The following is a 24516-nucleotide window of genomic DNA, read 5'->3' as shown; positions in this document are numbered from 1 at the left end:
TTGCGATATTGTTGACAGCCCTACAACTACCGCACCGCAGTAGTCTATAGGCCTAAATGGAAGCTTTTAGCACACGCCACTAACGAAAAACCACCAGGACAAAACACTCTGCGGTGTAGGCTAGACTACTCCCTGGAACCGGTCACTAATGTGTGTATTTACGTTTGATTGCATTTCAGATAGTGGTGCTTGTTGGCCTCCTGTAGTAGCCTATCGCGTTTTTTTCTTTCTTTCTTTTTCTATGTCTGTATATTGGGGGGACATTTTGGTCATGTCTGAATATGACTACGGCCCTGCTACTCGGTAAACCTTTGGCCAATGTTGCCAAAAATCCTGACTTGCTTAGTTGTAGGCTTAGTAGTCTAGCTCCAATATCACCTGCCGACACCATAAAGCATTTTTAATAAACATTGCTTTCTCTCCAACATGTTCAAAATGTCCAGGGTTTCATTTCCTATAGAAATCAATTAACTTCGTAGGGCGTTCTCGGTGAAATCAGTCGGCCATGTTGAAGCAAATCTGGCGCCTCCGCCATTTCAATGCTGGGCTGTTAATTCATGATATAGCCTACGATTGTAACACAGGGTTGGGTATTAGCCCATAAGAAAGCGTAGGCCTACAAGAAATGCAGTCAAGTAGGTTACGACTAGGCCTACATATTAAGCAACACTGAAAATGTAAGAGTCACGCTAATGGAAGTAGTCTGTGATTTGGGGCAAGACAACGTTTAACGCCATTATACCTGTTGTGCTACATTTTTCGTAAGCTTTACTGCATTAGGATACGTTCGGCTACCCAACGCTAAACTGAGACAAATAGTGTAGAAGCCATTAAAGAAGGCTACTCTAGCTGTTCATGTAGGCTATAATGCTGATTATAGGCTCATGAGGTTATCCGTTTCCGGAAGGGAAACAAAGCAACATTAAGTTACAATGTTACAACTCGCGTCTAGACTGTAGCACAGCGGGCTGGTCTGATCTAAGCAGTTTAACCCTTAAAGGTGTAGGTTTTTGAACATTCTAAGTTCCGCAACAATTGAAGGTTCTAAAATTCTATGTTGAATTCAATGAACCCAGATATTCTTTAGAATGTTAATTTCCCAACATTCCCGTCACACCGGTGTGACGGTACTCCTTTAAGGGTTAAGGCTAGTTTTGGAATGGTTTTAAATTACGTGCGTAACCGAATGCTAGGCAAATCAGGCAGGTTCTTCACTTCGAGTAGTAGGCCTAGTGAGCCCAGTTTGAGCTGGACTAGCACCAGAAAGTGACGCTATTGTGTGTATAAGCTATAGCAAAAGTCACTGTAATCAATGTATAGTGTAGCCTATATTTTATGCCTGCTTTCTTACACTTAGCGTAGCCTAACAGACGAATGATAATTGCGAAATTTGAGGGATAGGCTAGGCCTAATCGTTTATTCATTGGACCCTTTCATTAATTGCTTGCCAGTGAATTAGGCTTAAGAAAAATATGCTTGCATTAAACCAATAACAACTATCTATCTATCTATCTATCTATCTATATATATATATATATATATATATGCTAGATAGATATATGCCTATGGATTGTTTGTTGAGCGTTGACGGGAGGATTGCCTTGTCGATTTGTCGACCAATCATGACTAAGAACCTTAGCAAGACCAGCGGACGTCATCTCATGTGTGCTCGAAAAGAAAATCTGCTAGTTTGCGGGGTGTCTATGCGCGGGATCTAGGGCCGATAAAGGTAGGTGGCATAAACCTTATTTTGTATCGACCTATAATTCATATGTAGACCAGTCTTGTAACTGGTACTGTACGCTACTGTAACCGATCATCTTCTTTGTTGTTGTTCTGAACATATTCTATGCTCTTATGTTCTGATCACAAGTGTACATTACATGCTCAAACCGACAAAGGCAATTGTTAAAAAAAGAACTTATTTTTGCTGTAACAGTTTGCTGTTTGCATGGGATTGCAATGTATGTTACAATGCCTGCTTGTTGTTTTACATAGATCCTAGTTTCAAAACAGAGATGGGCTACCTACTACTACACTCGAAAATCAAACAATACACCAAACAAAGCAACCCAGACTCAGTCCTCTCCGTTTTAAAAAAAAATGTACTCGGGTTGAATCGAATACAAGTGTCAAACGTGAGGGAACATAGCAAGTTCTTTCATTGGCATTTATATATTTGTTAATACATGTGGAGTGTATAACGTACCCTAGGTAAATGGCTCAGTGCTGCGCAAGCTCATGTTACTGTCTGTTGGATAAGCCCAATTAATGCTGAGCTTGTCCCACTGTTCTCAAATTTGTGCACTCTGGAATGACACTTCCGAACACTTTTACTTCGCGGCAAAAATTGCCCCGCCAGAATTTCCCCATAGTCGAGATCAAGTGGGAGGAGATTGCTCAAAATTGCACAACGTGTCCGGCACATATTCTACAGCATAACTCACAGCATGCTCGCATCTTGGTCATGTATCCATTCCCTTTGAAATCAAATGGTTATTGAAGCCACACTGATGGTGGCAAACAATATAGCCTACAAAAACAACTGGCGCAAAACCACTATTTTCTGCTTCTGCGCCGAATCCCCCGCCTCTGCGTCGCCGCAAACCGCTCTCCGACCCCTCCGACGTAGCTTGACGTCCACCTCCAAGCCTCAAGGACTGCGATTAGTCAACTCGTCCTGTGTGTTGATAGTCGGTGTTTCAAACAGCCTACTGTGGGGACTTAGCAACATGCTAGCTCACTAAGCTTTGCAAATAAACTCAGAATTTGGTTACAATGACTGGGTTATCCGTTTGTAAAGTCATTTTGAAATTAGAACTAGCACTTCGCCAGCAAGCAGTAGCTTTGTGGGCAGTTGCGCTAAAGTTGCTACCATAACTTAAACTGGCTGGCAGACACCTCGCAAATAACCTCAAACTTATTTGCTGGTTACAGTAGCCTAGGTCAATGGATTTGACTGTGTCTATTTCTTGATACTTTTTACAAAATCTAAGCAAGAAAAGGCCAAACAAATAAGATTATTTACACGACAGTCTATGGGATTTGCCATTCTGAGTACCGTTTAGGTCATACAGACTATTGTTTCGGTGGTGAGCGGCGGCACAGACACAGGCGGCACCGAGCGTTGGTGGTGAAATACACCGTGATGCAAAGCAACCCGACCCAGAAACATAAAAGGGTCACGACGCCGTAGCTACGCCGTGGTTTTGGCGGTGTGAAGACCGCCTAGATGGCTCTCCCATGGCCACATGGTGGATTGAAATTGAGATTAAGAGGATACCATCTTTCAGACATCCACTTGGGCCAGCATCTGATCACACTTTTGATACTCTTGAATAATAAGGAAGATGTGTAGCTACATAAGGTGTGCATGCAATAAAAAAGTTGGTTGTCACAATTTGATGTCTGATCAATTACTGTGCACTCATATAGTATGTAGTCTAATGTGTTTTTTCTTCATCATGACATCTGAAGGCATCTGAAAAATGGCAACAAATGTAAGTCTAGACGGAAGTCTCACAGAAAACAAATGGAGCCGCTTTGACGTTTTAAAATGGTTGAATAAAAGTCTACAGACTGAATTCAACCAGGTGGAGCAAACATGTTCAGGTATAACCCAAGTTAATGCTCCTTTACGTTCTGTCCAAGACAGTGTAAGTATTTCATATAGCCCTTTCAAATTTGATAAAAATAAACTTTTCCATTGTTTTTCCTGCAGGTGCTTGTTATTGCCAGTTGATGCATTGTCTGTTTCCAAAATCCATTGACTTGGAAAAAGTTAAATTTCAAGCAAAAGAAAAAGAGGAGTTTATCCACAACTATCATCTGCTGCAGGATAGCTTTGTAAAGGCTGGTGTCAACAAAGTAAGGGCCTGATTGGCATGTCATTTTTGTACACCGTCACCACTGAATAGACTACCAGTTGTTTTGACATTTTGAATTTCAGAATGAAATTCATGAAACATTAAAGATATCATATCATTGGATAATACTGAATACAATCTGATTTAATGGTGCTTTTTCTGTCCTTCCTCTGTTAAAATAAAGTGTGTTCATACTCCAGATACGCATACACATATGCCACATTAGTCTAGTTACTATGAGAGAAGGAATTATAAAGTAACAATTTCAAAGGAATAATTATGTTTGATTTTGTGTATCTGAGACTTTTTAGCATAACTGTCTTATGTTATGGTTACTGGGCAGTAATGTCGTGATTAGTATTGGTGGGACACTGTTATAGTTCCATGATGACGTACTTTGAAATTAACAAATATACATTTGGAAAGTGATTGATAAATGTAATAGTGTTGGTAATTAGACCTGATCACAATCAATGAAGCCCTCTCCCTTAATGAATACAAGGTTGTCTGGTTAGATTCAGTTTTAGTGAAACGTGCCCAGTGTATCTTCCCACTGTGGGAACATAGGATACATGGGACCAAAATTATTCCTCAATACTTTCCAGAGTAACAATTATGTTCATCTCGCCCCTAGTAGGGGAAAAGGGTATTGTAATATGTTCCATCCTTTTGTCTGCGTGTGTCCACCTGCTCACATAACTTAGAAATACTGTTTTGATGGATTTCTCATTTTTATACATTTTGATTATCTGGATGGCTCAGAATACAAATGTTAGAATGTGGTTTGACTTCAGTGAATATTGTGTGAGATGGTGAGGGCCTGCAATTGCATGACTGCTCTTTTTATGTCTTTGTAGGCTGTTCCCGTGGAGGATCTCGTTAGAGGAAGATTCAAGGCCACCTTTCATTTCTTAAAATGGTTCAAGAAATTCTTCACTGTCAACAACTCGGGGCAGAAGTACAACCCGGTAACAGCACGAAAGGGAGTGGAAATGGTTCTTGCAAGTCCCTATGCCCGTTTTTCACAATCAGATGAACCAGCAGACAGTACTGGTGAGATTCTGGTTTGTCACATTGACTCTATGGAAGTACCTTTTTTCAGAACATGATATAAAATACAAAAATGCAAGGCAAGGTTTTTTTATCTTTCAAATGCTTTCTTTGCAGAATCAGTTGTAATTGAATCTGACACAGATGAGGATACGTGTGCTAAGAGAACCTTAAGTGTCTACAATGGTGAGTGGGAGACTACCTTCAATTGGGTGATGCCAAGTAAGCTTGGACAAAATTATGCCTTCTGCAGTATCTGCGACATCAACCTCTGCATCCAGTATTCAGGCGAATTTGACCTTAGACGACACCAGAAATCGAAAACCCATGTTCGAAATCAAAGAAAAATGTCTGGTGGCAACATCACCACTGATGCCACCGTTTCCTCGAGTGTGGCTCTTAAGCAGTTCATCCAGACGCTTGGTGTCTCTGACCTCTTGGGTGATAATGATCAGGTGTCTCACCACAGAACAAAGCTTGTCCTGGGACCACATTATCCAGAGGACATCAAGTCAGTCTGCAGCAAAACCCCTTACTGTGTCTACCTCTATGGACAGTTAGCTGTGGCCGCTGGACAACAGACTTTAGTGGTACTAGTGGGATTTTTTGATGACAAGGCAGCGAAGCACCGTATTCGGTTCTTGGATGCTTTTCAGACTTCGGGCAACAATTCAGAGAAAGCAGTGGTCACTTTCTTGATCGAGACTTTCAAAAAGTTTGACCTTGCCAGCCAAAACCTGTGTGCTTTTTACATGGATGGGTTGGGGGACCACTCTCAGAAAATAGCCTCTCAGTTGAAGCAACTCAATCCACACATAGTGGCCCTTGGTGGGCTGTACAGTCTACCAGATGCTGCTTGCCAAGCAGGTGTAACTGTGCACTTTCATGAAGCCAAGGAGTTGATTCTCAAAATCCACGCACACTATACCACCTTCTCCTCTGGCGATGACGACCTCAAAGCACTCTTCACTGGAGTTCATGAACTTGATCAGGCTATGTGTCCCCAAACCACACTGTGCCAGGCCTTTACGACTCTTGTTCGAAGGGTTGTTGGAATGTGGCAGAAGCTCGTCTCGTACTTCAGCAGGGATGCCTCTGGAGAGGATAAGAGTATGTTTGAGGAGATTAGCACGCAGCTGAAAAACCCCAAACTCAGGGTCATGTTCATGTTTTTGGACAATGCTTTAGGGCCCCTGCGCTCCTTTCAGGACCGACTAGAGACACGCGGGACTGCCCGCGCCGATCTTGTACAGATCTTGCGTGAAGCCAGTGGCCTTTTGCGTTCTTATGCTTCCAGCTTCCTGAGACCCCATGCTGTGATGCGATTCCTTAAGGAGCGAAATGCCGCCCTCCTCACAGACCCCAAGTTCTACCTCTCCACACCTGAGCAGAATCTGGGCGGGACAGCTGTCGAGGACTTCCTGTCAGAACATGAAGAAGACATGGCGGACTTCGTGCAGGCGTTCCAGACAAAGTGTTTGTCCTTCTATGCTACCCTCACAGCAAGCCTTGCGGAGGGCCTTCCCCTGAGTGATGGCGTGCTGAGAAGCATGTCCCAGCTGCTGAGTCCAGAGGGAAGGCTAAAGGTCACCGAGAGCGCGGTCACAGATCTCGCCACGCAGCTCGGACTCACCAGCACTCCGGAAGAATCATTGAAGATTACAGGTGAATTCCTTCAGTACCAGTTTGTGGAAGAACAAAAGGGAAAGACAAAGGCAAGCGGTGGTGAGAATGGCTCTGAGGATGGATGTCTTGGTTCTTCATCAACACTGTCTCTGGAGGAGCACTGGGGCACTTATCTGAAGACCACAGATGCTACATCTACTTTCAGGAAACTGATGTTGAGCCTGCTGGCTCTCCCCTGCCCACCTTTAGAGGCTGAGAAGGTTTTTGCCCAGGTATTGCAATTGAATAGATATGTTTCATGACACATTTTTCATTCTTTTATCTGTAGATTTACACATTTTGCAGTGGTGGTATGTGTTAGTATAATTTTATCAATATCAGTTGGTATTGCTAGCTCCAGATTTAACAATTACGGTATAAAGTGTCTTTTTGTACTCAAGTTTCCTTGAGTTTAAATAAATCAAACATAACATCCATAGTGTCCCAGTATACCAAGATGTTATGCTTTAATGTCCTGTGTGTTCATTTGCTCCTTTGCATAGGCTGCATCAAGCGTGGATAGTTTCCATTCTGATGACAGTATGGTAAGTGACACTGAGGTCATGAAAGTGGACCTGGTCAGTGATGGCTCTCACTCAGACAGTGTTAGCTCTCCAATCAGGAGTGGAAGGAAAAAGAAATCCCCCAGCAGCAGAAAAGGTAAGCAATCATTAGTCATATACTTGATTAAGTCTGGAAAGACCACTGCATTAGGCAATATAATATAGTTTTCACATTTTTATTTCTCACAAGATTGTTGTTAAGCCATAACACAATTGGTTAAAAAGACGTAGCCTAGGCCTATTCTATTATTGGAAATGTGGGACACTATTTTATCACCTTTCATCACCTTTTCATAACACAATTTCCTTTCATGACTGCACTTTTTCATTTGATTTGGTCTATTTAGTACAGTAGTAGAAGGGAGAATAGAGAGCCAAAGTCACGCCCTTCTACTTCCGGTCCATGGGACCTATCTTTCGAAAAAAATATGAACAGGAGTCAATGGAGAGATAACAATTATGTTTTGGTCCCGTTCGAATTGTGCCATGAATTTCACATATGTGTGTGAATTTAAAAGATATTTTTTTTTATGTCAAGAAAGTACTGTTGTTCGATATTAGTTCGATCTTAGTTTTGTGCAAATCCGCTCAGTAAATTACATCTCTCCTCTCGAACAATGTATCGGAACTCCCCCTATTACCGTCGGTCCCGTATTTCCGCCGTCTTGTGTGTATGTGTCACTTAATATCCATTCTATACAAACCAAGACGGCGGACTCCTAAAGAAACGCAACCACCCACGCCATAGGTGTATCTAAATTAGCTATGTACCAAAAATGACATACCGTGACTCGGAGAGCTGTAAACAGTGTTATAAAGCTGTGTGTACACAACCGCTTGGAGCTCCAGTGGAATTTTAATTTCCTGACGAGAATTCTCGGTCTAACCGTTCATGTGCCATTGAAACGGCGTAAATAGGCGACCCATCAGGCCAGCACTATAATTCCGAGCGTGGTAAACAAAATCGGATATTTCAGGCAGTAAATGCTCCCGTTAAGAACCAAACCAGATTTTGTTCAAATCTACACACCTATGGCTACTGAAAAATGTAAAGCGGTAGGTAGGATGAATCGTGCAGATCTAATAACCGTGCAAACCAGGTGCCCACACTATGCTCTTTGCTTCGCGCTCGGCACAATAGCGATCACAATAGCTCTGCGCTCGATTGCTCTTCCTTAGCTACCAGCTGTTTTTGTCTTGGTAGACTGAAATTGAATTTCACGTTTTGAAACTGAATTGTGAGAACTGAATGTGAAAATTCCAAGAGCAAAATTTTCAGTCAGGATAATTTATGTATCAGAGCAAATGAGTTCAATTTCAAAATATTATATTCAATTTCAAGTTGACTGGGATTCAGTTCCAATCTAATGAATTTAGTTTCAACATATACTATTCAAATTCGTTTTTCCAATACAATTGCTCAAATTCACATTCAAATTAGGTTTAAGGTGACACAAGTTTTACTCCATACAAGTTTTACTCCATATAACTTCACTAGCGCGACTGATGGGTTTGTAGATCTTTCACAATGTTGTAATTCAATAGTGACGAAACAAACTGCAAATGTCTTTAGATGAAAAAATGCTTTTAAAATGGACAAACATCATAATACAAGGCACAAGTTGATTGGGACCAGAAAATAAATTATCGTTCGTCGTTCATAATTCTTCGAAAGATTCCCAACGGAAGGGGCGTGACTTCGTCTCTGTTTACGAGCAGCACCGGCAAACCAATCAGAGTTCACGCTGGAGGTAGAACCAAAGATTGTTAAGGCGGACCTCCGCATTGACAATCTTTGGTAGAACTAGTTTCGGGAAGTGATTGTTTTGGTCTCGTTCCCAGTATTTTTTATGCACACTGCAGGAATGGAGAATGTAATCATATGTGGTAAGAAAATAATAGCGATCTCATTGCAGTAGTCTTATAACCGTGAAATAAATGTATTGGTTTTATAGGATGAAGTCGAGCGGTTAGGAATCACTCGAAGTGATTTCCACTAGAGAGGGTTGATAAAGCTAAAGTATCTTTGTTTCCTCCATTGCAGCTAGCATTTAGTTAGCATCGTTAAAGAACACAACTAGCATAACATTAGGATAGACATTAACAAATAGCAATACTCATTAGTGCTAGCCTAACTGCTAAGTCCATGATGTTGTTTTTACTAAGGACGTGTTGTAGCGTTTACGTGAAAGAATCTTCTAATTTACCATGGAATTAAACCTTACTTGTGCATGCATGGTTAGGAGCCAGTTTATATTTGCCAGTACAATGTCCAAGACCATGAGCTGGCTGCTGAAGACTGGAAGAGGTGTCGAATTCCTGTGATCTTACCAAGCGAACAATGACGTTTGCTAAACTGTCACCATGCTAGTTATTTCTCTTTATAATACAGTGTAGGGAAAGAGATTAACCTGTGGGCGAAGTTTCACTGATGCCCGTCTAACCTGTAGCCAAAGTATTGTCAAAGCATTGTCTGGTTAGCTCTCTTACCCAAGTCTTTTATTATAAAACTAAAGGGAATGGCACACTCTTTGGGTTAGGGCAACTTGCCAAAAATGCTTCACACATACATACATTTAATGAATTAACTGAAGTTTGTAAACACACTCTTATGATGACACTTAAATGCTTTTGTGCACTATGAACCTAGTGTATACTGATAATCGTAAGTCAGTTACGTTGATGTTGTCTTCCAGTGAATGACCTTGCATGCCCATTGAGGCCCTGTGCGGTGCGACTTCAAAGGATAACCAGTAAGAGAAATGAGTGGAAGGGTCCCTTAAATCCAATTTAAGTGGCTTCTGATTACCTCATAACCAGAAATGCTTTACAATCAGAGGCAGCTTTGCAATAAGTGTCATGTGTCAACCTTAAAATTCTTCTTTTCCTTTGAATATTTTATGCAATGTTTAATTATTGGAAATAATTATTGTGTTGTATTCAAGAGTGTATATGTGTACAGTGTTTTATTTTGGATAACATTCCTATTTATTCTCCTTGCAGACATGGCTGTGACTGAGAGTGATGTGGTGATCGTGGAGGATGATGCCATTTCGCCCAGCACTGAGGTGATTTTTTTTTAAATCCCTACTTACAACATAGAATGATATAAGGGCAATTACTGATATATATATAGTAGAATATAGAGAAGGGGGTCGATTTGTCCAGTTATAGCTTTGACAGTTATTATCAGTATTATACTAAATTGTCAAATATCAGTCCTTCTTCATGAACAGTTTTTGGGACATTTGGAATGTGTTCGGAAGCTACTTTTCATTATTGAGTGGACTTATATATTATTATAATATATTAGTAGATAAAGTTATGATAATAAACCTGGGACGTGAATAGCAAGAATAATCATAATGTACTTGCTTGCTATTAAAGTCCTTTTAGGTAAGTCCCCCCACTCGGCGGCCATCTTGGTAATGCACTTTGGGCAGTTATCAGACAGCTGTTTTCGTATTCAAGTAAATGGGGAGGCATACGTAAGGGAGGTCATAAAACATAACAAGTACATCGGGTGAATCTGTGTTGTGTCTCCTCATTAGAAAGTCCCTGTTACTATATATGAAACTCTTTAAATCATATAAAATATCACAATTAAATTATGTTGTCAACCTTAACCAATAGCATGTTTGCCTTATTGTCCAACTCTCAAAGGATAGACATTGTTGAACCTTCAGTCAGTCTTTCTAGAGACTTTTCTGATCATAAAGGACAAACAGGAAATATAAGGCAGAAACCCTGTGGTTTTTGATTTGGACCTCAGTTGAGGTTGTTGACTGACACACTAAACATAATGGTCATTTCTATTTTCAGTTCAATTTATTCATATATCAAGCTGTATTTTCTAATGTGCAACTGAATTTAGTTGAATATAACACTAAGAACAGTCTGTGTGTAGTACCGTAGCAACCACACAAGATGTGGAACTGTGAAAGTAATTTGTTTAATCTTCACCCAAGGCCATTCTGTTTATGGTTAATCCCTCTCATCCTCTTTACTGTCCTTTCTTTGTTTTCCATGGGTTCCAAGGGCTGATTTTGACTGCATAATGACATGCATGTCATCACTGCATTTTTTTAATTAAAATTAAATTAATTAATTTTTGCCTGTTTAAACAGATGTTAAAATTTAAGTTAAATTAGTTGTAGGCGACTAATGATAGGCACCTGCATTGCATCCTCATGCACAATCATAAGACCTTGTTTTCCATGCTGATTTAGCATTACTGCATGCTTGCTTTCAGCTGCGATCAGTGGTGATATATTTGTGGTAACTGTTCATGGTCTTGATGTATTGGTTATGCTGATGCATCATTGAAAGGGGTGCAGCCATCTTGCATGGGAAATGTTGGCCTGTTTTAGTAATTCAATTTGCATGTACAGAACATCTTCCCACCCACTTCAGTCCATTTGCAGACTGGTTTTTCTGCCCAATATTGCATGGAATTAAGCTGGTGACGGAGAACAGTACAACAGTGCATAGATCAGACCCTGTAAGATTGCTACAGGAAAAAATGAAATCATCAAATCTCATAGACCATTCTGCAAATTTTAAGGATATATGTAGGTTAAAGAATAATTTACTCACAGGTAATATGTATCCATAAATCATCAAAATAATATCCTAAAGTGATTTTAGCAGTCAAACCATAATCTCTCCCACAAAGTGTTTTCCGTGGCTGTGACTGTCACTGTCTCATAGCCATCATTTTGATGGAGAGCAAAGGGTGTGTACAAAAACCTTGCCTGGAACAAAGGAAAAACAATGCCTGACCAAATCACAACTTCTGAAAGCTGTCCATTTCTCTGGTGCATGCTCTCTCTTCTCGTCTTCTAACTCTACGTCGTTTTGCTAACCCAAACCTCTTTCAGGCCTGGTTTCCTGCACATGAGTCAAGTCCTAGACTAAAAGTTTCTCAATGGAAAGCTCCAGGACAAAGCTTACTCCATGTACAGAAAACAGGCCCTTAATGTTTAACATTTCTATCATGTTCCCTCCTAATTTCTCGCTTGACTGTTTCTCTCTTTCACTCACCCTTGGGTGGGGTTTGTACTCGGAGATGCCTTGCCTGAGAGCAGGTGTGTGTGTGTGTGTGTGTGTGTGTGTGTGTGTGGTCCGTGTGTATGGTCCTCTTTTAGGGCGGTGGTATTAGGGGCTTACACGGGTGGGACAGCAGTTTGCGCCAAAGACCCGCTGTCCGCACAGTCTTTCAGGCAAGCACGGGGACATGGTCTGAGCCAAAGAGTCTAGAGAAGGAGAATAAGGACTCCGGAAAAGCAATGCAGCCCACGCCATCGCCGGTACGTACCCCAGTGGCCTCCCTCATGGGAAAGGAGAAGGCCACTGGGCTGAGGCGGACAATTCTTAACACCTCCTGTTGTGCTGTGCTGTGCTGTGCTGTGTTGTGTTGTGTTGTGTTGTGCTGTGCTATGTTGTGTGTTGTCAAGCCTGTCTCTTCTCTTTTCAATGCAATGTTACTTTCAACACCACATTCTAACACCTTTCTTTAACTCATATTCTCTCACTTTTATTGGTACTTTCTTATTCTTTATTGTTTTCAATGGTCTGTTGTTTTGAGATATCAACAACCTTCAGAGGACTTCCCAGAGGAGATTTGCAAAAAAAAAACATCCTATTTTGTTTTCTAATGTCCTATTTTCCAAAAGTGTGCCTTTATCTTTCCTTATAGTACTTGTCCTGTTATTAGTTGTATATTTCAAAATCAGCTGTGACCAAGACTAATCTATACTAATCTGCTAGAGCTCTGAAGTCAAGCCTGTAAAAGATTAAACAAAAACCTATTAACCAGCAATCAAAGAGAATATGTTGTTTTTATAGTACATTTATAAAATCCAGGAATGGGTAAATTAACAAGAAAAGTAACACACTAAGCAAATTTAATATACTGTATTTCAGGACATAAACATCAATAATTCAAAGTGAACTTAAGACATACTGTATAAACGTATCATAGAACCTCTTTGCCTTAAATGACAAAAATGTATATCTTGGACTTGAGTAACTGGGGGCGGGGAGTCTTTTCAGCTATTATACACTATCCATGTATTAAAGTGAATTGTGGCTTACATGTGGTTTCATGTTCATGTTAGTTAGTTTGTGTGCAGTTTAGCTGATCCTTGTCTTCGTTATTGCACTTTATGAGTACCTTTTAGTGTTGGACTGTTTTAACACCTTCATCAAATATCTCTGTTGCAGGTAAGAAGTGTGCCACAAGCCACAGCGACAAGCACACCTGTTTCTGCAAGTCCTAGTTCCAGATATGCAAAGAAGGGACAAATGTACCAGGTATGGTATGATGGATGACCGTGCACTGCTGTTGTAGTCATGCAGAGACCTTTCATTTGTCCCCCTGACTGTTCGGTTCACACATCTACATATTTCTCAATGTGTTTATTTTACTCTTCATGTCCCTCTAATTCTCCTGCATCCTGTCCATTCCTACTTCTTTAGTTTAGGTTATCCATCCCTGACCACTCGTCTTTCCGTAGTCTGCACCCTCTCTCTCCATAGCTCTGTCCCTTTCTTGGTTCTCTCTGCCTTTCCCCCTCCACCAACCCACTCTATTTGCCAATATATAACCTGTGTGTGTGTGTGTGTGTGTGTGTGTGTGTGTGTGTGTGTGTGTGATGGGGGATGCAGGACGGCCACGGCTTCAGCCTGGGAGAGCTGGTTTGGGGCAAGGGGAAGGACTTCTCCTGGTGGCCCGGCCTAGTGGTGCTCTGGAAAGGCCAGAGGGCACCCGTGACCATGAGGAGAGTGGAATGGTTCGGAGATGGCATGTTCTCACAGGTGAGGGAAGAGACTAAAAACATTTGCATTTGAAATGAACATGATGGTGTGAAAAGGTGCTGCTCATTTGTGTGCCGTATTGCGGTTGCGTGCGTGCGTTTGTAAGTGCATGTTAGTGTGCACATGGGTCCAGTTGTCTCTCTAAGAAACACACAATGCAGAAGTTTTGAAGGAAGAACAACCTGAATTTCCCGGAATGGAATGTTAAAAACTGTTTCCAAAGAGGCAGTACACTTTAGTAGAATAGACACGGGCATATAGAGTATTGGCAAATCCTCTGGAGAAAAGCATTAATAGTGCATGTGCTAACCTGCTGTCTGTATGTGATTGCCTCATGGTGCAGAGATGGTACAAAATATTTTGAATATGTGAATTTCAGATCCATACAGGGGAACTACTGCCGTTTGCCGCCTTTGCAAAGTGTTTCTGCACCAACTCCTATGCCAGCTTGCCACTGTATAAACATGCCATTTACCAGGCTCTAGAGGTAAGGTGGAATTATCCTTCATGTGGTAAAGGGAACAACTTACTGAATGAAAAATATTTTTTAATAGTTACACTAAATCATGTAGAATTTCTGCAGAGTTAATTTCTGCAGACTTTATTGTTGGACTAATTAAATTGCTTTGTTTCATTGTTTGATTATTGTGAGCATGCCATAATATTGAATATGTGTGAAATCATGAAGTGGAAAAAAGTGAAAAAAAGTGGTCCTCTTTGGACATGCTACAACTTAGCCCTGGGACACATTGCATATTAACAGGTTGAAGCAGGCTCACTGCCTGTGTGGGATGCAAGTCTCAGATGACACTCATGTCTTTAATGAAATTCAGTGAAAATCAAGACGTTCCGCACACGGAACAATGCACATGAAACGCAGGCTGTGTGTTCCAGGGCCTACTGTATGCAGCACCCTGATTTGGATGCTTATGAGGCCTGTGAGTGATACCTGTGCTGCTCTCTGTGGTCCTCAGCTGGCTGGTGAGCGCTGTGGGAAGTCCTTCTCCTCCACCTCAGGGGACAAAGGGGACGAGCTGCAGGTCATGCTGGTGTGGGCCTTCGGGGGCTTTCAGCCCACTGGACCCGATGGGTTCCTCCCGTCCTCTGAAGGTATGAAGTAGGAACCATTCTACAGATAGAACAGGAGTGTGGGATGTACTGTATACTAGTATCCTATTCTGCCGCACTAAGGCAGAAGGTCGTAACTTCGATTTTGGCGAAAATGAGTTTTTGTCATTATTAGGACGATAAATATAAGTTTTATCATGTAGACAAACATCAAGTTCAAAAAGCCTAGGGGAAACTGGCAGAAGGCCGTAACCTTAGATACGGCTTTATGCCTTCCTTTCACGCTGCTACTGTACACTAGATTGAAGTTACGGTGCAAAGTTATGGCAAGCTGCCTTCTGACCGACCATCCACGTGAAGGTGTATTGCCGGCTGGCGTGATGTCTAGGCTATGCATTATTCAATTAAATCACCTCAGACACACACTAACTTCAATAAAGTGTATACAGTAGCCTACATGTTTTGCAGTGCTTGCTTTTTGTTTGATTGATGGCTTTGAAACATAGCCTAGCCTAAATGCCAAGATCAAGGAATGATTATGCTGGTGCATTAAAGATAGGCTAGGCTATCAAGATTAGCCTAACTTAAAAGCCTAAACTCAACAACATATTCAGTAACAAGCGGTGCATTAGAGCATGGCTTGTAGCCTAGGATATCTTAATTCACAGCCCGTAATACAAGGCTACATGTCAACTGGAAAAAAATGTTTCTCATATGCTAGCTCTCGCCTGCAAATGATAGTCATTGACTGAAAACTATGCGAGTTTGTTGGAGCCGCAACGACACACCTTCCACACACACACACACACCAGCAGCAGGAATGTAGTAATTTAGAGCCTACCTTTTGTTGAACCCTGGTTAAAATCCATACCAAACAACCAACGAGAAAGCAATTACCAAAATGTTTTCCTGATTTCAATATAATAATGCAAATACTGCAAGTAAAATCCCAAGAAATATTAATTCCTATGTTTTCACTGAAACTTTTCAGAAGACATTAAGATGCTACAATGGGATGATTCTGAAATAGTTTTGCTGTTCTAGGCTGGTTATCAAAATAAACAAGCCAATGAATCTAAATTAGTCCCTCATATCCAAACAGAAAAATATGCTTTATATATATTAAAACATCAAAACACTCTCATTCTTAATTCTGACATCTGTCAGAAGTGACTGTCTGTGTGGTAGGCTACTATAAGTATGAAGTACAGAAAGTTTTTTCAAATTTATCATTTTCATATGATGTTGATAAATGTGAAGCCATTTTATCATAGTGAGTCCAATAGGGTTAATATTGCTTACATTTTAAGTGAAAGTTATCATTGTTATCATAACATTGCTATGAAATAGAAGTTAAGGTATTTTGCCTTCGTATGACCGATTGTCATTTTGTGGGCAATACTAAGGCAGAATACAGTAACTTCCAAAAAAGGGTCAAAGGTCAAATTTGAGTTCAACATTTTTTGTAGATAGATTAATACAGGTAAACACTACAAAATGTGAAAATTACAATAGTATACCTATTACTCAATTGTCAGGACATTAAGATAACGTTAAAGTAATTTTTCTCAGATTCACACTCTGGTGTCTTTTGCCTTAGTAGGGCAGAATAGGCCATAGAACAGTGTTTCTCATAGTGTGGTCCGGGGACCACTGGTGGTCTGCAAGCTATCCCAAGTGGTCCATGAGCAAACATGGTAAAATATTAGATACGTTCTTTGCAATATTGAACCAACTTGTATGTAAATCCAAACAGTTCTGCAACACTGCCTATGTAAGCTACGCCAGTTTAAATCATATGAATCCTCTGACACAATAAGCAAGGCGCAAATACAATATGCAAGGTGGCTCAGTGAGTAGGCCTACTGTGCAATATTCTGTTAAAATAGGTCTACTGTTTATTTGTATTGGTTGAGTGGTCCTTGGGCTGAAAAAGTTTGAGAAACACTGCCATAAAATGACACTGCATTTCTACTCTTTTTCTATTTGTTCATTCTGTGCAATAGGTTTATTTACATCAATGAATCACAATGTGAGGGCAGAATGTGATTTTTGTGTTGTAGTTCTTGAAAGGTCTAAACAGGACCCTAATTATACAGCTCACTGAAGAGATATCTGGGAGCCTTTTCAGCTGAGCTACAGGTGAAGTGGAGGTTATGTATTGTTAGCGCTTCATTAACATTACTGTGGTCTCTGTTTCACTGATCATGATCATCCAGATCATGCAGACAACCCAAAGGATTCCGACTCGTCCATGTCTGATTACCAGCCCCCAGCCAAGAGGAAGTACGTCTCCAAGAACAAATCCTATGTTGGGCCAAAGGGGCGAGGTAAGCCTCAGTCTTTTTGAAAACGCACCTGTAGATTTATTTTAGCATTTTAACAATTTGAAAAGCACATCTTCTCATAATCTGTCCTACAAAGATTGAATCTTGTGATTTTAACATGTTGTATTTGCTACGGTGGCCCCATGATGTGTTAGTGATCATGCTGAGCAGTTATTATTCCATCTTGTTTCAGAGCATATCCTCCAAGGGGCTAATAAAGGAAAAAAGATTGAAAGTAAGCAAGCATGTTTGAAAATATCAACATTTATCTTCATGTGTGGATTAAAAAGATGTGTTGGTTAAATTGGGCTTGTCTTTCTGCTTTTAAAGATTGGTGCATATCATGTGGATCAACTGACACGGAGGTTTTGCACCCGCTGTTTGAAGGAAGTCTATGTGAGAAGTGCAAGGTAAACCTTAAACTTCAAATCACAGAACCCCCGTAATTGATTAATGACATAACTCCTCTAATAGATTAGTGTGTGCTTAGGCTAATTGAACTGTGATGGTAATCATTTGTGAAGTCTTTTATTATTCAATCAGTACCCGGTGATGGTGCCAACACCAAGAGCATGGCTTAGTTTGCTGCACTGTATCTTATAAGGTGTAAATAGTAGAATATGTAGCTTTGATATGTTGTGTACTGAGTAGTAGAACATACAGCTCTGTGATATGTTGTGTACTTAGTAGTGCTTGCTGTTGTCCCCTGCAGATAAACTTCATGGAGACGTTGTATAGATACGATGACGATGGTTATCAGTCCTATTGCACAGTGTGCTGCTTTGGCAAAGAGGTGCTACTGTGTAGCAACTCCAAGTGCTGCAGGTGAGAATGCAATCCATGCAAGCCCATCCAATTTTACTCTTCTCAGTCCCTCTTTTTCTATCTTTTGCCGTCTCTTCTTTTCCTTTTTCCTTTGTTCTCCTTCCTTCAGGACTCTCACATTTTTCTCACCCCTGCCTCCTGACTTGATTCTCTGTTCAACCACTTGCAAATATCAGTAATATAAATAAAAATGGTTCAGTCCATTTTCTTAAAAAATGGTTCAGTCCATTTCCTATTACCCTGTATCACTCTTAAGACGACATCCACACCATTCCGTTTTCATTTTAATATGTTTCATTTTAGATACATTCTCCATCCTCATGCACATTTCTGAAACACTGTTGTAGTGTATAGGTGGAAACGTAACTTGTATGTGTCGGATTCAATCGAAAAACCGAACAGTGTGGATATTTCCTAAATTTACTTCTCTCCTCAAACCCTTTCCCAATCTCTCTCTGTTTGCAGATGTTTCTGTAGGGAATGCCTGGACTTCTTGGTGGGCCCGGGCACGTTCGAGGAGCTGAAGGAGGTAGAGCCATGGAGCTGCTATATGTGTCGCCCCCCTGAGAAGTTTGGCGCGCTGATGCTGCGGCCCGACTGGAGCGTACGAGTCCAGGAATTCTTCGCTGACAGCGGCTTTTTGCCATTTGTGAGTGAAACCTTCTCTTGGTGTCATTTTTGTGTCACATTTCCTCATCATGGTGGCCCCTCAGCTTGCGTTGTCCGTTGCATGTTTTGTACTGTCTAGCTTTCATGAGCTGTTGCTTTGTGACTCTCTGGGGCTGCATTCAGATTTTTCTTTAATTATGAAGGTTCGTAATGAAGTGAAATGATCTGGAAGCATTTTTGATAAAAGCTCTTCAAATTTTCGAATTGCTTCGGATAGGTGCTTGAATGCTTCCTTTTAAGCTTCCTTTAGAATAGTGTACACTAAAGCATCCTTAAGGAAAGCAGATTGTATCACTCCAGAATTCCTTACACAAGGTAATAACAACCAATCAACGTCAGTTGTCTTTTCTTATGAATTGTTCTTCATATCTTTCTTTGGCCTCATGACATTTTCCATTGAGGTCAAGAAAAGGGGGATGAAGACAAGAGGACAGAAAATGTGAATTCATTCTGTCATTCAGGAATTCAGGAATTATCTTGTGTTCTGGTGTAATTGGTTACTGGTTCTGACGGTTGACTCTTTATGGCATCCTCTAGATGCCACAGCGTGTTTATCCATCCATCACTGCCCACCTGCGTCGGCCCATCAGAGTCCTGTCTATCTTTGACGGCATTGCCACAGGTCTGTCTGTCCATCATCTGCGTTATTGATAATCCAAGATCAGTGCTAAAGCTTCTCATTTGCCAGTCACTACAATCCCTGGATAAATGTGGGCGTCTAATGGCTAAATTCTTTTAATGCACCATAATAATATTACACCTAGTCAAATAATATTTGATTCCTCCATTTTTGGTCCATCAAGTATCACAGTAGTTGGATTGGATTTCTGCAGACACTTAAGTTGCATCTTAATTTAATTTCTGTATTTTTCATAGGCTACCTTGTGCTGAAAGAGCTCGGTTTCAAGATTGACCTTTACTTAGCTGGGGAAATCCGTGATGATGTAATCACTGTGGGTGCCGTCAAACACGACGGAAAGATCGGGTACATCAAGGATGTACGCAGCATCACCCGCAAAAATGTAAGCAATCACACACATACCCACACTAAATCATGTTTACACCCATCAAACACTGCTGAAGTTACAAGTAAAATGTATTTTAAAGCCCATGTGATTTTACTTTATAGTTGGCTGAATGGGGCCCCTTCGACCTTCTGATTGGTAGACACCCCTGTAATGATCTGTCTATGGTGAATCCAGCTCGTAAGTAAATAAATCTTTGTAAAACTTGTAAATTGAATCCATTGAAAAGATCAAGGTCAAAGATCAAGAAAAACGATCAAGGTCAAAGGTTTGTGTTTTTTTGACGATTTTTGAATGTCAATTGCGATGATTTTTGAATGTCAATGACTTGATTCAGTTCAATATTCCAAATGTCTCTTGAGTTGTGCTACGTCTGGCTGGGGGGCGAGCCTGGTGTGTGGGAGGCATGGCACTCCTGATTGACTGTGAAGCCCACTGGTCAGGGGTTTTGTGCTTCTTACGTGCTATGCATGCTCACCGGTCAGAACTAGCACAGTCAGATGGGATGACATGAATATAAAAGTCATAAATGTGACAAGATTAACGCAATTATTTGTAGCTTTTGCGATTAGATAATTGCGTTGGTTCATATTGCGATAGATTATTGCGCTAATTGTGCAGCCCTAGTCGTCACATGAAATTGTTATAAGCATTCCTAAGCTTGTTTTACGGATCACTAGATTACTTTAGGAAGTATATAACCTTTGGTTTAGGTCTGGGTTCTATGTAAATTGGGTGTGCTTTACTGCCTCCTACTGGACTAGGGTGTATACTACACAGAGATGAAGCACACCGTGCTTTCTACATTACATAATGTGCTAGTGACTTCCTTGGTGGAGGTCAGGTTTTCGGTGTGATTCCTTTTTGTCGGTGTTGTATAGGCCAAGGAAGAATCCTAAAATGTTATGTTATCTAACTCGCTGGACACCTAAATTTCATGAAACTAAATTCACTTTCTTGTTTTCCTCTTCCGCTTCTCCAGCGGGCATTGGCCGGCTGTTCTTTGAGTACTACCGCATGTTGACCATGATGAGGCCGCGGGACAATGACGACCGCCCATTCTTCTGGCTCTTTGAGAACATGGTGGGCATGAGTGCCAATGACAAGACCGACATCTCCCGCTTCCTGGAGGTATGAAAACTGTTGTGTTTCTGTGGATTTCTTTCTGTAACAGCCTACAATGCCATCAGTTTCCCTTAATTAGTCATCCTACCAATGCAACTGTACTTAATGATGATGATTATAAAATTATCAGTCCAAACAAACAATGGGCCCTCAACAATGGTTATTGTTATTTTCATGTGAAGTTAGTAGCCTCTAGCTGCTAGAATTATTTAAGGAAGAATATTTCACTGTGCTCAGTGAGTTTCTTTTGTTTTGTTTGTGTGATTCTGCATGCTCCCTCTCTGTGCATGCAGTATGTAAAGCATTTTAGGTGTAGCCTACTGCAATGTCTGTTGTCTAATAATTCACCACATTGTGTTTACAGTCTAACCCCATCATGATAGATGCCGGTAATGCCAGCCCAGCTCACAGAGCTCGATACCATTGGGGAAACCTTCCAGGAATGTCCAGGTGAACACATACAGATGTACACACACCCTCTGTCTAAATTTCTAAATTTCAGAGCCCTCATGCATCTAAAACCTGTCTAAACCTTTCTTCCTCTCAATATGTTTCTCTCTGTCCCTGTCTATGTTGTCTTTTCAGGCCTATGGCTGTTTCTCAAAGTGACAGAGTTAATCTACAGGACTCTCTGGAGATCGGACAGATGGCCAAGGTGAGATGGAACCCTTAATGTTCACCAGAGTGTGGGCTGTAGTACACTTCTGCTCTATAGGAAGATTCTTTTACACTTTCTCACTTACAGTTGTGCTCATAAGTTTACATACCCTTAGCATATACATGCTAAAGTTGACTAAAAAGAGGAATAAAAAAATAATCTTTTGAAAATTGATCTTAATGTCTTAATAAAAAAAATGAGGAAAATCCAACCTTTAGAGACACCAATTTTCTTTGTGAATGAATTATGTATTGTAAATAAATAAATGTTCTTCCTTAAAATACAAGTGCTCATAAGTATACATACCCCTATGTTAAATTCCCATAGAGGGAGGCAGATTTTTATTTTTAAAGGCCAGTTGTTTCATGGATACCGGATACTATGCATCCTGATGAAGTTCCCTTGGGCTTTGAAATTAAAATAGCCCCACAGCTTCACATACCCTTCACCATACCTATAGATTGGCTATCATATAGGTGGTTTTCAGGGTTCCCGCGGATCCTTAAAAAGTATTAAATACAACTTTCGGTTTTTAAGGCCTAAAAAAGTCTTAAATTGACTGGAATGTCTTGAATTTTCGAAAAGGAGGTATTAAATTTGTGTATGGGACTGCCAGCGAGTGCGAGAGAGCGAGTGAAATGTCTCCATCCGGTTTCGTGTAATTGTGGCTCTAAGGCTACTGAAGGAAGTGTAGTGGTTGCAGAGTGAAGATGTTTTTCACAGGTGTCGTTAAAGGTGTGAAAATGGTAAGAATATGTAAAAATATGCCTTACGTTTCGTGTTGTAGCCGAGGGCTGAGAGATACGTAGGTAGCCTATGCAAGCGATAGGGTGGCCTACGTTCGGATTTGGGCCGGACAGTTTAAAAGCCCTGTCCAGTGCAACCTCAAGCCGGACGCTCATTTGTCCTCCTTTTTGGAGTTGCGCTGGGTTTCTAGAATCTTTGCTCAGACGCAGCATCGTTTCACAAATTATGGACGCGAAGACTGCTGGTCAAATTATGCGCAGTGCTTCTGTCACTCGTCTGATAATTTGCTGTGCAATTTATGAAGGAACCACAGACCAACAGAGGAAATACACATTAAGTTGATCTGTTGCATCTCTAGCGTGTTTTGCTGGCCTAGCCTATGAGTAAATATCTGTCTAAGTTAAAATAGGCCTACCTGTAATATCTGTCTGCATCTTGCTTGCCAGCCTTTCCCAGTAATTCGCAAAAGTTGTGAAATATAACCGCATATTTTTTTTAATGTCGGCGACTGGCTACATAAAAAAAAACGCATCTGTAAATGCGTTCATAATATGTGCGTGCTTGAGATGAAACCAGCAGGTTTTACAATGTTTCAGTCAAGCTTTGGTTGGTTTAAATACAACTGGTATGCAAAATGTAAAGAAGTGGATTAACTTTGATTTGCTGTGCTGCATATGGGACAATATATGCCTAGTAAAGTTAGTAGGCTTATTAAAATATTTAAATAGTCTACCTTGAAAAAAAAAATTGAAGGGAGTCCAGTCCAGTACACATGTTTGGCAAGTAGCCTAGGCTACTACAGACACAGGTGAAGAACAGCCTCAGACAGTAGCACAACCAGATATGTACAGCCAGCTTCAAAAGCAAGCAGCCCAGACCCTAAAATTGGGCATTTATAGCTGTGAAGGTAAATACACAAATTTTTTTTTTGCCAAAATATATTTGGTAACGTCTGTAGACATCCAAAATGGGGTGGGTGTTAAAATGAGTAGAAAAAAACTATTGCATAAAACAGTTTTAAGTTGTATCTTTTTTGCCGTGGTATAGTCTTAATTTTTCCATTTAGATGTCTTGAAAAGGTCTTAAAAGTCTTGGAAAATGTGCAGATACCCTGGGTTTTATTTCAGTTAGCCTATTAGCTGGTTTGATTTGCATTGAGCTCGATTCAAGTGCACAACAAGTTGCAGATGTAATTTGGAAATATATCTACATTTTATTTGCAGTTCAATAAAGTGAAAACCAACTCCCCCAAGTCCAACTCCTTCAAACAAGGAAAGATGGGACAACTGTCCGCTACAATGAATAGGAAAGAGGACTACCTGTGGTGCAGCGAGTTGGAGAAGTAAGTGACCATCACCTGACCATTTGAATGTACAAAATCGTATGAAAGGTTTACAAATTTAAGGCAAAGCAAGTGTAAAATGTGTGACTGAAAGGTCCAGCCTTTTGAAGCAGTTTCAGTGGCTGATTCCACAATCCGAATCATTGTTAAATGATGGTCAGTGTTCATACTTGGAGTAAATGTTATTAATTATGTGGTCTGACCCACAGGGTGTTTCCACGTCACTACACGGACGTGGCCAACATGGGCCGGGGACAGCGGCAGAAGCTCCTAGGTCACTCGTGGAGTGTTCCAGTGATACGTAATCTCTTGGCTCCCCTCAAGGACTATTTTGCATGCGAGTAGGAAAAACCTATTGCTGTTGTGCCTTGCTTTTATAGCTCCACAAACAAAACAATACGAAACAAACAAAAACCAGCAAACAGCACCAGAATCAATAATGTAACATTGCCAACATGGCTTTACCAGTGCCAGGGTTCATGAGTTTTAAATGAATTATGAAATGTTGCCATCCCTGGGTGTAGGTGTTAATGTAGTCATCATTCACCTGTCTCTTTTAACTTTTTAACACTTACAATATTCAACATACTGTATATTTCCGTACTTTTAAAGGTTTTTAGAGGTGTTTTTAAAGTTTTATATAAGTCTGTGACTTGGTGAAAGTACAGTGAGGGCGGATCAATCAGCAGTGTAAAACCACCATTGGTAGGTTCTGTAAGCTACAATTACATTGATTTGGGGGAAATTAAATATTCTTTGCCTTTGTA

The 24516-nt window shown here is 40.6% G+C and overlaps 1 protein-coding gene across 1 annotated transcript; it reads left to right on the top strand.

Annotated features, from left to right (window-relative positions):
* The first annotated feature begins 1597 nt into the window (after positions 1 to 1597).
* Positions 1598 to 24516, top strand: dnmt3ba (DNA (cytosine-5-)-methyltransferase 3 beta, duplicate a). Its single transcript, XM_042097843.1, has 26 exons — positions 1598 to 1729; positions 3478 to 3612; positions 3722 to 3867; positions 4724 to 4919; positions 5034 to 6814; positions 7085 to 7241; positions 9841 to 9897; positions 10148 to 10212; positions 12292 to 12453; positions 13370 to 13459; positions 13814 to 13963; positions 14343 to 14450; positions 14938 to 15073; positions 17251 to 17361; positions 17552 to 17593; positions 17689 to 17768; positions 18071 to 18183; positions 18649 to 18832; positions 19390 to 19474; positions 19729 to 19874; positions 19982 to 20057; positions 20860 to 21008; positions 21367 to 21452; positions 21588 to 21657; positions 23631 to 23749; positions 23959 to 24516. The coding sequence occupies exons 2-26, from the start codon at positions 3489 to 3491 to the stop codon at positions 24092 to 24094; spliced, it is 4569 nt and encodes a 1522-aa protein (XP_041953777.1). The 5' UTR covers positions 1598 to 1729; positions 3478 to 3488; the 3' UTR covers positions 24095 to 24516.

This window comes from Alosa sapidissima, chromosome 7 (genome assembly GCF_018492685.1).
Source record: "Alosa sapidissima isolate fAloSap1 chromosome 7, fAloSap1.pri, whole genome shotgun sequence".
Taxonomy (NCBI): Eukaryota; Metazoa; Chordata; class Actinopteri; order Clupeiformes; family Clupeidae; genus Alosa; species Alosa sapidissima.
Note: the sequence above shows the minus strand (reverse complement) of the source record. Positions and strands in the feature narration are given on the sequence as shown.